We start from the raw sequence: 13,222 nt of genomic DNA on the forward strand, positions 1-13,222 counted from the left end.
ACAACATATATTTTTCATCCCCCTAAATGTTAAGGGTAGTATGCAAGTCCACCCCTAAATTTATTTTTATTAATTATTATTAATTTTTAGTTTTTTATGATACATACATAAGTACATAAAAAATACTTACAACCCTAAATTTTCACACATCTACGATCAACACCTATCTTTGTATCGAGATTTTAGTATTATTCTATTCCATCCACAGATACGCAATCAAATATAATGATGATTGTAGTATGATAAATTTAATGTATGTTATATTTGGTAGTTCTGAGAATCGGTCGTCATGTATTTTTATACCCCAAAATTTTTTTTATTACTTTATATGGCAATACAACGTTTGCTGGGTCAGCTAGTGAATATATATATTTCTTTTAAGCGTCTGTTGTAACTGAACTCCTCCTAAACTGCTGGACCGATTTCACTGAAACTTTCTGTGTATCTTCAGGTGGATTTGAGAATGGTTTAGATTCACAATTGAACTACCTCCTAAACGGCTGGATCGAATTTGATGATTTTTTGTGTGTTCCAGTGAATTTGAGATTGGTTTAGATTCTCAATTCCGTCCATATAGTATAATTCTCCTGTTCTTGTGTATGTTAGTGAACTCCTCCTAACGGCTGGAGTGATTTATCAAATTTAAGAAGTGTGTACAGGACAACGTCTGTCGGGTCCACTAGTTAGTAGATTATAAACATCTAAAATAAACTCAAACTACAAGCCGAACACAAACGGGATTAACAATTCTTGCGTCATCACAACTGTTATGCGCAGTTTCAAAATACCTGTATAATGCGGGCATCGGTGCCTTGATTGAAGTAGTTAGTTGTTTTCTAACATTAACCTGTGTGTACAATTTTGCCGTCACGCATCTTAAAAATACGTTCCGTTTTTAAACAAGTAAATAAGTAAACAACACCGCATGAATCATTCATCGATTTCCACTTATTAAAATAAAATTAATAAGCAAATGAGTTTAGGATACTGTTATAACTTAATTTACTATATATAATAATAATAATATTGACACACTTTTTACACGAATTATCTTGCCCCAAGTTACGCATATATAGCCTGTGTTATGGGTTACAAGACAATGATATATTTAATACAATATACTTAAACATACACAAATTCATATAAACATACATAAATACATTTAAACATTCATGGCTCGGAAACAAAAACCATATTCATCATATAAATGATTGCACCTACCGGGATTCGAACCCGGAACCTCTAGCTTAGTAGGTAGGATCGCTAACCCTCGGCTATACAGGCTATATATTGTAACTGTTTGTTTGATAATATTCAGAAATGTACTGTGTGACTGAAACACGCGCTTGACTGTTCTATTGGGCTGTCTTACCTTAACCTCAGCATAATCTAAGTTGTCAAATCACTATTAATACCAAATAAAATATTGCGCTAAGTTTTATGTAAGTAAAGTCTGAGCAAATTTTAAGTACGCTCTGTAGATCACAGCCTTATAGACCATCTGCGAGTAAGTAGTAAACTGGAACGGTAGAAGCCACCTGAAGTTAAGTGATCACCGCCGCCCACATTCTCACATTCGCAACACCAGAGGAATCACGAGAGCGTTGCAGGCCCTTTAAAAAAAGTGTACGCGCTATTCTTGAAGGTACCCATGTCGTATCGTCCTGGAAACACCGCAGAATGAAGCTCATTCCACAGCTTGGTCGGTTGGTAGAAAGCTCCTTGAAAACAGCTCGTTTGAAGAACACCATCATCACACATCCAGATGGTGGAGATGATATCGTAATTTGTGTCGTTTCGTGCGAAGGTGAAATTCGGGAGCAGGAATCATTGTTTTGTTTTCAGAATCATATTTCTATACATACTTCTAAGGTCTTTTTAATATTCACTATTTATGTGTCACGGCCAGTTGTGACATATGAACCATAGATCATTTATACGTGAAAACGGCGAAACAAATTGAGTTTCAAATTAACCTCTATTGAGCAATGCACACTAACACAAAGTGTGATAAAAATCGCGAGTGTAATACTTATCTTGTCACGCACGCTAAAGTTACACTCCTGAGCTGTTATTATCGGTTGTCTAAAAGCAAGAGACTATCTAGACGTATAAATAATCTTAAGAGATTAACGATGATTCCAGCTACACGTTCACGGACCTGGCGCAGATGGTATGCTCGGTGCGCACCGCGCGCGACACCGGTAACGACTCCAGCTCCTCGTCAGACTACGAAGATGACCAGCGCCACTTCGAGGGGTACGCCTCCGAACCCAGCGCCGGCATCCTCGAGGTGAGTCTGCCCACAGCTACCTACACTCAACATTTAGGCTACGCAGGTGACTCGGGTGACGCCGCACAGTACAGTACACAATATATAGCAGGGCAGGACTTGCGAGGCAGACATAGGCCACGAGCGTATGATGCGATGCAGGATCACAGATTTGCGTTGTCGTTTTTAAAATTATTTTAATACACAAGGGGCAGTTTCTTGGCAAGCTGAGGCGTTTGAGGTTCGGCAATAAATACCCATTATAACCCTCTTAATGTATTTTTTAATAGTCTGGATGATTAGTATCATACAAACAAGGTTCACACGCAATAATTCATTTAAATGATTGCAAAAAAAATATGGAATAGTTGGAAAAAACATGTGTACAAAGTGGAATAGGCATAAAGAACATAAACGCATCGCGTAGATTTCTGTACCGGCGCTACAACGAAACGCTGAGCTGGAGATAAGCATGTCTGCGTACGTGTTTGCGCCGCAGCGTACGTAGCTCTTAGTACGTACATCTAATATATAAAATTATCGTGTCCAGTATTTGTTATCAAACTCCTCCGAAAAAGCTAACCGGATTTTTATGTGTATATCAGGTAGTTCTAAGAATCGGCCAACATCTATTTTTTATAGCCCAAAGTTTGTTTTTTCTTTTTGTTTACTACTTTGTATGGCAATAATACAACGTTTGCTGGGTGAGCTAGTATGTTATAAAATTGCTCTGTCCTGCGCTGCGTTGACCTGCGTCGTCTGCGTCTCAGCATACGCTTAACCTAACAATTGTAATTTGAGCATGATCAAAATGTGATGTGACCTTTTAGAACTGAGAAACGCCGTTGGTCAAAGTAAGCTTACGAGATCTACGGTCAGTATGAATTGATCTTTTTGTTTATTATGAACAAAAACTAATTATTAATGTCGATTAGGTTGATAGATCGTATAAATGCACTCCCTATTTTGTTATTTTTTGAAAAATTGGCGGAATTACAGAACGCTTTCTTGTTCTTGTATCTTCTATGATATTATGAGGATTCTAATTGTGTTCAATATAAAATAACTGATGATTAGCTTAATATTAAGGTCTAAACAATACAATACAAATTCATTGTTAATGATAAGATATACTATTCTTGGGGCTCTTATCAATATAGGAGTAGCACAGGGGTCTATCCTTGGACCGTACCTATTTCTTATTTGTACTAATGATGTGCTTAATCTTACGGGTGACACTGCACTCATTTAAGGTGGAAATAAATCTAACGCATATCTGAGTAATCAATTCTCTATTTGTTATTGTTTATATGTCGAAAACCGTTGCCACTAGCCCATTAATTACCAAGGACACGAAATATTTAATTTTGTGCACTCCGTGTAAACAATTTGGCTCCCTGAATTTATTGCGCCCGAGGCATACTTTTTCGAATGGGTGGTAGTTTCTGATCCGTTTAATAAGAAATTTTAAATCCTATCTTGAATAAAATTGAATTTGATAATAGACCCAGTTCTACAGCATACGTAGTTAAAAAGATGGGGTAATAGTAAATTTGTTATTTTAAAGTGATATTCCCTCCTTCTGGGATTAATTAAACAAACTTAACCAGCCAACGATACAACCTGAGACTTGAACGAGATGTATCAAGATTTACGTTCGATGCGTCGCTCGGATGGTTGGCGCAGTTGGTAAGAGCGCTCGGACGGAACCCGAGAGGTGCGGGTTCGAGTCCCACATCGTCCATAAATGTCTGTTTATTGCAGTATACGTTCCATTTCTACTAAACAATAAGAGTTTTAAATATTACTTAGATGTCGTCAAGCGTAGAGGAGGGCGCGGCTTGGATCAGCGACACAGAACTGGTGGGCAAATATTGAGACCACTCGCGCCTCCTGCACTGGTCTACACTTTATTTATTACATTTGTAACGTCCGGGTGCGGGGCGCTTGCTGCTAACTTGTAGGTCCCGTAGGAGAATTAGGCGTCTTGTCCACACACGAAAAATGCGTGACTATTCTAAGAATGTATTCAAGAAAGAATAAACAATAGAAAGTTTATTGAATTAGTCGTTATTTTGCGGATTGATGAAGGACAAATATTAGAGGAATCAACACTCAAGATAAAACTCATAATATTTGGATAGGAAATAATGAAAAGATTGTAAGAAATTATCCAGTTTCGATTTAAATATTGAGATTTAAAAGATATTGAATGAAATATGACAATTCGGCAATCCGCCATGTTAACTAAAACTTGAGTGGCGTCACTGCCCAATATAAATCACCGCGTCGATTGAAGTTTTGGTTGCTATATTACACTTTATTACTGATTTTTGAGATGTGCTACTTCGCGAATTCGGCCACCGCGATACTTCCAGTATTTTTGCACGTAATTTAAAGTAGATTACATTACATTGCAACGTACGCTTGCAACGCTGCAGATATTGAGAAATTTGTGTACGGACGGCAACATGAGTAATTTAAAAAAACAGCCATAGATTAAAAAAAAGGGCTTACCGATCAAATGTTATAGTTTGATTGACGAATTATAAAAAATGTTATAGTATAACTGCCAGTTGTGTAAGACTTTCCGCAGTTAAATAATACATAGAAATACACTATAATTACGCCCTCCGTTATTTATAATATTAAGGCTGGGTTCCACCATTTCGTTTTAGCAATAAGAAACTTGTTAAAGTACCTGTTAAGCAAACAATGTATTGCACCATTTGACAGTTTTTAGATGACCTCATAACTTTATCTGTTAACCGTAACCGTCCAACGTTCGCCGGTTAAAGCTATTGTTTATGTTAAATAGCTAAATAGCGGCCTGTCAAAAGTTTCAAATAAATATTCGATATTGACTTGATATTTCACAGTTTAACTATAACTTTGTCAAGGAATACGATGGTGCAACACATTTCGCAATCTATGTTAAAGTCAGCGTTACTGTTAACATTAAATTTGACTTAAACCTTAATACGATGCAACCCAGCCTAAATAGGTAATTACTAACTAGGTGATTGTCTATACGCCACCTATGAGGCTATCTCATTCTAGTACGTTAGAATAAACGCATCGGAACTGTGCCATTGTTTTGTACGGTGATTTTCCGTGTCATATACAAGCTCACAATTTTTCAAATTTTTAGAAAAAGTGCCATGGACAAGAGGCCTAACTCATTTATAAATTAGCTTGCTTAATTTTAACCTTATTCTGCCAATGCGATAAACCGCTAGCATTACTTGTGATTGGTGGGCTTGTATTATACAGGGCTACGCACTTTTACCAGTGGGAGGATGTCGGCAAGATTATGGGTTCCACAACGGCGCCTTTTTCTGCCGTGAAGTAATAATGTGTAAACATTGTGTTTCGGTCTGGAGGGCGCCGTAGCTAGTGAAATTACTTTCAGCTGCTAAACAAAACCTAGCTATAATATTTTCGCGACGTGCGTAGTGTTTTTTGGTAACTGTATGGTCGGCTCATTTATATGCAGTTTTGCCTTCTTATTGTACTCATATTGCTCAATTTACAGGAAGGACTTCGGACCCGACGTGTGGGAGGCTCGTTGTCCCTCTCCGAGGACGAGATCGACTCGGAAGCCGAGGTGTATGACCCGCTTAACAAACGCGGCGGGGGCAGATGAGATCCGACCATGCACGATCTGTGCAAGGCCTTATATACATACGTGAGGGGCGAGCGGGACGCAGCCGGCACCGCTCAATAAACTGTTATTAGGCCACGGCTACACGTGGCGGTCAGCCTGCGACTGTTTTAACGCGCTACTGTGTATTAAATGGTGTTATAAGTCATTAGCGTTTCTTGTAGTTTAGCTCAATGCTCAGTTATGAAGACGTTCAACGTTGTGTGGTGTTATAAAATTTAGCGTTTTGTGCTACAATGGTGTACCTCACTTTTTAATGAACAGTATTTAGTTAGTCTATTACTATTGAGTTCAAAATCCTCAATAGTTAGGAGAAACTATCCGAACAATAGTAGCTTTCGGTGTGTAGATTGCGTAATATGCAATTAGCATTATTTTGGTGCATAGGCATCATTGATGCGTTTTGCGTAAATACAATTTTAGCGCAATTCTTAACGTCTTAACGAAGCCTTAACTTAGTGCATGGCCAGACTGAACACGCGGGTGCGGAAATTACGCGCGGCTCGTCAGACTGATATGCCCAGGGTTTGCCAAATACAATAATGGATGAATAATACTTATTTTCATTGGAAAATTCTTACTTAAATTGTTTTTTAATGCAGAAATTGTGCTTATAGATACTTCAATATTGAAATCAGTAGTGGACATGTTGCCAACGCGCGTGGTAAGCTCGGAATAGTTTGGGATCCCAGTGTTCCGAGTGTTCGTGTGACACCCGCGCACTTGTATAAATGCCTCATGGTTTTTTTTATGACAATAAGGTACGCGACGAACATGACGTTTAAATGGTGGTAATTAATACGTCTGCTCATTACAAAGCAGTGCCCCTCAGGATTCTTGAAAAACCCAAAAATTCTGTATCGTCAACTGGAGACAATATAAGATGTTAAGTCTCATTCACCCAGCAATTCCAACTGCTACGGCGCCCTTCAACCGCTCTCGCTTGCCCGCTACGGGCACTCAAATAAGGTTTCACATATTTAAGTACGTCGCGTCGCGTCCGCGATTTCAGTCTGGCCGAGCACTTAGGGATTCATCAGATGTAACACTTAGTTGGGTCATATACCTAGGCTACTAATGTAATGTTTCTTCTATGTTATTTTTGAAAATTTATTGAATAAGGCGTTACTTTGCGGAAATCCATAATTATACAAATTATTAAGAGTCTCGTATGTTATTTTTGTTATAGAAGAAAAATATTGAAACTAATATCTATATCAGTATATAAGATACCCCGAACTTTTGACAATATAATATTAATTCTGAATCTCAAAAATATACTGTAATTTGAAGGCACATAATGAAAATAATATATTACATATGTATATTTTATTTATTTGTGTGATGATAATTTTATGTGTATATTTACGCGGAACGCGAGAGGTCGCGGGTTCGAGTCCCGCATAGTTTATAAATTTTGTTTTGAAATTTAATTTGTGATGTGATATACTTATTATTTTGTTCCATGCCTTCACCTAGTGTAATCTATATTTCCAACTTGCTTTCTGGAAAGCGAACAGGTCGTTCAAATCAGTTTGAAAGTTGCTATAAGAAATTAGAAAGTAAAATTCTCACATCCTTACAAATAAACTTGGCGTAAAGTTATACCTGAGAATAAACCAAGAATATGCGAAATGTTGACTATATCGCTGACAACACTGTCGATACAATGTTAATTCTGAAGTCTTCTAAATTTCAAGCAGCCTTGCGTGGACGTAGTTCCTAAAAAACCTTCCAAGCCACAAACATCACATTTTAAGGAATTCGTGTTTAAAGTTTAATAAATATAAGTGTATTCATACATGTGGGTTGGGCTACTATGGCATGATGTCATTGAAAGAGTGACAGTAGAGCTGCCATATTTTGTCAGTCCGTTAATATGAATCAGTTTTGTGTTCTTAACTCAATTTCGACATGATTGTGGTTTGGAACGTTTTTCTGGAATTACGTCCAAATAAATGTTATACCTCTTAATAAACCAATCGTAAACAAAATGTCTTTTTGTATACATTTAGCATATGCATGGTTATTCTCAGGTATAACTTTATAACAAGTTTATTTGTAAGGCCGTATATATCTTATAGATAGTATAGCTATATAAGTGCCATGATTGATGATTTGTTTCGAAGACGTACGGTATCATAAAAATTGTACCGACTATGAAACTGTAACTAAAGAATTAATTTGACTAGGGATTGATAATGATAAAAAGATTTTTCTTATCAAATTGTTACTCCCACTGAATGTGTACTTATCTTTATGAACTTTTTAACTAAAAATGTGTACTCCCAATATTAAAGCAAATATATTTAATTCATTTGTAGGACTGATTAGGCTTAAGACTCAAATAACCGCATAAAATAACCAAATTATACTTGTGATTACTTAGTGTTTTATTTATGAATAAATACTTAGAAAATGTTCATGTCTGTCTCAATCTTTATATGATTTCCAGTTGATTGCGTACAGCAGCCTTTCCCTTACCTCTTTAAGTCTTCGAAGGTAGCTGTGAACGTTGACCACTTCGGGATTGTCGCCGTACTCGTTTTTGATAGTCTCAATCTTTTCTATACACATAGTTCTGTAATTGTGGCCAGTTTCAAAGCCGTAACTGGTTGTCTCTGATGTTCCGTCCCAGTCTTCGTGAGTCCGTATCGGTATGGACTTGATGCGCCGTTCCCAGTGCCATTTCATATGGCTCCTGATGTCCGGACAATCGCACAGGTTTATCAGCACCTGCATAGCGCTCAGCTGCATCATCGGCCGCGCTTGACCATGACACAGACTGACTAAATTCTTCGTCAACTCCTCGCAGCATTCTTTCGCCCGCCATTTTGATCTGGTCGTGTGAGTCGTGTACTGCATCAGAGTTACTGCGCTTATTCTGACCTCCACCTCGTTCGACACCAGGAACGGCCTCAGAACGAAAGTTAAATCGTTGTCATCGGCAAGTTTCTTTCCAACGTCGTGCTTGCACAGTTGCGTCATACACCCCATTGCCCCGCAAACAATCTTCGGATCTTCATCTTCGAATAATTTCAGCATTATTTGGAATGCGTTTGCTTTCAAAGGCCTCTCTTGATTCCAATCGGTGAGATTTGCGATTGTCCGCAAATGGGAGCTTACAATACCTTTGTGATCATTTGTGACCATTTTTAAAAGAGTTTCTATAATGGTATCATCTTCCAAGAGCATTGGTAATGCGCATCTGTGTTCAGAGAGAGTTTTCAGCGTATGCGCTGCAGCATAACGTATCTCCTTTCTATCTCTTACAATGAGCCACAAAAGTTCTTTTATAATTATCGGCCTGGTCATAATTTTCTCTCTGCCCTGATGATACGATGCTGTTAGGGTTAAAATCATGCAGACTTTCTCCCGGATCACGGGGTTTCTGTTTCTCATCAGATCTATCAGCCGGTACACCAGATGGATACTTATTAAGTATAAGGCATTTTCAGATATTTGCATCTGGGGAGATAAAATTGATTTAATTAAAAAAACAATCAATTTATTTGGTCAGGTGGGCTGTAATTCAGGAATACTTAATTTTTTTTAAAACAAATATCGACTATTCTTGTCGTATATTTAGAATTTTGGCTAAGTACTACGTAAGACACGGGAAGAGGAAAATACGATTGAATATATGATTCTGCCTACGGTACTCTGCATACATATGTCATGTCTGGCTTAATAGAAAGATTGATTTCATCAACCTTGTTTTAATTACCCGCTTTTCAATTTCAGGTTGATGTAAAAATCTTTTGAGCGTACATGAAATAAATACCTTCAGTTAGCTTAACAAGCACAGCAAGTAACGTTATTTAACTGAAATTGAAAATGACTCTAAGAAACCTATCGGTTATAGGTTTCTTAGAGTTATCTATCTACGTATCTCTTAAAGATGAACCCTTATACTGTCGCTTCGATGTCCGTTTGTATGATTTTTTTGTAGTAGAGGAGGACAATTTATTATAAACCCGTGTAGAAATTAACATCGTATATATACGTCTGTGGAACCTTGATGAAAATCGAGCTTCTAGATCAATCTAATCAAAGATCAGGCCAGGGTATTAACGATCCATTGGTCTAATAAATTAAAGCTTATTGGAGTGTGATAATTAACATTAGATTTGGAGAGTTTTAGATTCCTTTTTCTTATTTTTTTTTTGGTGGGCAAATAAAAATATCGTATTGTGAAATGGCTTGATATGAATTATTGATAGCTTCGACTTAAAGGTTCAGATTTGAGTAATTGAGTTTTGAGGCTGAAAGTGAAGAGAGACTCTTTTTGAGTCATGAAATTTTTTTAATAATCGATGTTAGGCGTAACGTATTGGTTATACCTGATCCAGAACGCTGTGCAAAGCCTGCAGCTGCGTTAGATGGTCAGGAGAATGTAGTTGTCTGTTGATAAGTCGCAGTCCAAGTCGACCAAACCCGAGGGCGGCGCGGGTTATGTCCACGTGGGGCGCGTACAGTGATGGCTGCATAGATTCCAGCCGCTGAGCTGCTGGTCGCTCTAAAATACACAATCATTATGCTAGCCAAGTGTCTGTATGGAACATTAACTTAGTATACTAGCATAATAGACACTCTCCTCGTTATGGCGAGCCTAAATTTAGAATGTTCATGTGTGCTAGTTTTACATATGTGTTGGTGAGTTAGTGAAGTGTGTAGTATTTTGCGTTTGGACAATCAATATTGATAAACGGCGTCATATTCACTTATACAATATTTTAATTTCTAACACATTTTTTCTTAATTGATTATAATCTTGAGAAAATAGAGTTTTTACTGCGTAAATAAAAGGTAAAATTTAGTATTTTAGTGCATGTGTTCTACGAAAATAAACATCACGAAAGTAGTATTGGAGAATCAGTTTTACCTGTGAAATGTTTCATTAGTTGGATTTTTCCTATACGTAAAACAATCTAATACAGACATCATTAAAATATCTGTTAAAACACAGAACACTAAAATTAAAATGCGGTCCAATTTGACAGGAGACTAATAGATACTCAATTGTTTCAAAACCGTTTCATGGCCTTCCTGTAGTCCGTCTCTTTCTCACACCTAGGTTTTTATGTAAGGATAATTATCTCACTTTCACAAAAGGTTCGTCTATTACGGTTAGTAAACTGAGTTAATGGTATGTAATCCCTACGAAGCGAACTATTGCCTTATGCTGGATAAAGTGCAAAAAGCATTTCCTGTATAAGCAGAAGCTGGGTTATTACGCGTGCTTGTACGCGACGGCTTATCTCATCGGTTGCTTCAGGCACAACACTGTAGAAACCAGGCGGGCTCTCTACCAAACAACAACCTCACTGAAAGTTGCTGGTTATGATGTGTTAGAGAAACATAATAAAATATAAACCTATACCCTTCGTACAAACGTAACGTTCCAGTTAAGCATGACGAAAAAATATAGTTATAATATCTTTCAGCTAAGCTAGAACCAATACGTGCCAAACCAACCTTATAGCTGAAAGTAACATGTAAATAATTGTAGTTTTAAACGAAGATTTTAGTCTTAAACGAAGGTGTACGCGCTTTTTTTAAGGTGTGTTTAACCCATGTCGCATCGTCCCGGAAACACCGCACATACCACAGCTTTGTGGTATGTGGAAGAAAATTCCTTGAAAACCGCACTGTGGAGGACCGCCACACATCCAGATGGTGGGGATGATATCCTAAGGTATGGCGTGTCGTGCGAAGGTGGAATTCGGCGGTAAGAAAAAGGTGAAACAGCTCTTTGGAACACTCCCCGTGATAAATGTGGTAGAAGACACACCAAGTGAAGTCCTCGATAGTTGGAGCAGCTTTGTGTTGCACGCTGTCAAATGCATCGAGCTGATACCGGAGTGCGCAAGACCAGAGATGACAGCAATACAATTTAGATACACTGGGTATGCATTGCTACAGTTTTGAAGAATTTAAATGAAATGATTAAGTTCTATGCTAAGTTGTAGGTATAATTTGTAATATATATATCGACAAACCTGTGTGGGGATCAAATTCCTTTCTCTCCATGGCTTGGTCAACGGCTTTGTTGACGACGCGGGGGTTCATCTCGCAAACGAGTTGTAAATAAGAATTCTTGTGAGGGCAAAACATGGTTCAATATTTGGGTAAAAAGTATTTAAAATATGACTAAAATATTATATTACAAAAGTATGTAAACGGCTAAAATTATATTTCGACAATCACTGTCAATTTGGCAGTTATTGATTGAGGTCTAGCATGAACGTAGTGTTTAAATTCTCTTTGGTCTAGTAGCAGTTTTGTATATTTTACTTACATAATTTACCTCTTGCTGCTAGACAAGAGATGAAAACAAACCAGGTTTATCACTTTAGTGTGCGTGATTCATATTGTAAGACGTGAATTAACCCAACAAGGATTGAACCCAGGAAGAATTTTGGAATCCCAACTTTTTATGGCACTTGCCAAAGCACACTAGTGCATTTTTTTTTTCAGGAGGCTCTGTCAAAATTAAGATATTTTGAAAATGATGAATTAATAGTTCTATAAAAATGAAAAGATAATTTAAACACTACAATAATAATTGTTATTTCTAAGAAATTATTGGGCATTGGTATTATTATTTTTGTTTGTAATTAAAGATATGTTATTTTAATTATGGTGACACAAACAAATTATGGTGAACAAAAATAAAATATTAATCACAATAACCAAAAACTATTTAAGAAATGGAGAAAATCATTTTTTTTTGTTTAGTGCCCATAATTTCTAGGGAACATGGGATGGATAATATTGCTGATTTTTCTGATGGTGTTTACAATCTAGCCTACAATCCTGTATCGGCTTGACTTTGAATGTTAACATCCTGTATAATTAAGGACTGTCAAAGAGTTTACAGTGTTTAATGGTAAGTAACTATATAAATATTACAAACGTTAAATTAGAAATGAAATTAAAATTACCTACCTTACGAGACACGAACAAACGTTTGATTAATTATTTATGTATGTACTACGCCATCCACCTCGGAGACAATTTTTCCATTCCAAGAGGACCTTCCACTGTAGACTGAATTCTACCATTGGGGCAACGTGTCTCGCACAACGAATTTCTCAAGACACACATCGGGTTTGCTATACAGGTGTTATAATTCGTGGGTGTATCCTCTTCTTAGAGTACTCCCATAATTCTAGCATTACTCGGTAATAATGATAAATAATTTATTTCAAAGAAGCCTTAATCTCCAAAAATAAATGTATCAATGTATATTAGTTACCTACTTTTCATTACCTACATTTATT

At 37.1% G+C, this 13,222-nt stretch overlaps 2 protein-coding genes across 4 annotated transcripts in view; one reads left to right on the forward strand and one right to left on the reverse strand.

Annotated features, from left to right (window-relative positions):
• Positions 1 to 7,035, forward strand: part of LOC126964635 (neuropathy target esterase sws) — a 63,770-nt gene extending 56,735 nt beyond the window's left edge. For all 3 annotated transcript variants that reach the window (XM_050807861.1, XM_050807860.1, XM_050807862.1), the window contains 2 exons: positions 2,146 to 2,293; positions 5,808 to 7,035. In XM_050807861.1, coding sequence (XP_050663818.1) covers positions 2,146 to 2,293; positions 5,808 to 5,918 — 259 coding nt within the window. In that variant the 3' untranslated portion in view covers positions 5,919 to 7,035. The remainder of the gene's footprint in view (positions 1 to 2,145; positions 2,294 to 5,807) is intronic.
• A 1,270-nt stretch (positions 7,036 to 8,305) lies between these two features.
• LOC126964658 (uncharacterized) lies at positions 8,306 to 12,147 on the reverse strand. Its single transcript, XM_050807908.1, has 3 exons — positions 11,939 to 12,147; positions 10,280 to 10,455; positions 8,306 to 9,404 (listed from the first exon to the last, which is right to left on the reverse strand). The coding sequence occupies exons 1-3, from the start codon at positions 12,051 to 12,053 to the stop codon at positions 8,370 to 8,372; spliced, it is 1,326 nt and encodes a 441-aa protein (XP_050663865.1). The 5' UTR covers positions 12,054 to 12,147; the 3' UTR covers positions 8,306 to 8,369.
• Between the last annotated feature and the right edge of the window lie 1,075 nt (positions 12,148 to 13,222).

This window comes from Leptidea sinapis, chromosome 5 (assembly GCF_905404315.1).
Source record: "Leptidea sinapis chromosome 5, ilLepSina1.1, whole genome shotgun sequence".
NCBI lineage: Eukaryota > Metazoa > Arthropoda > Insecta > Lepidoptera > Pieridae > Leptidea > Leptidea sinapis.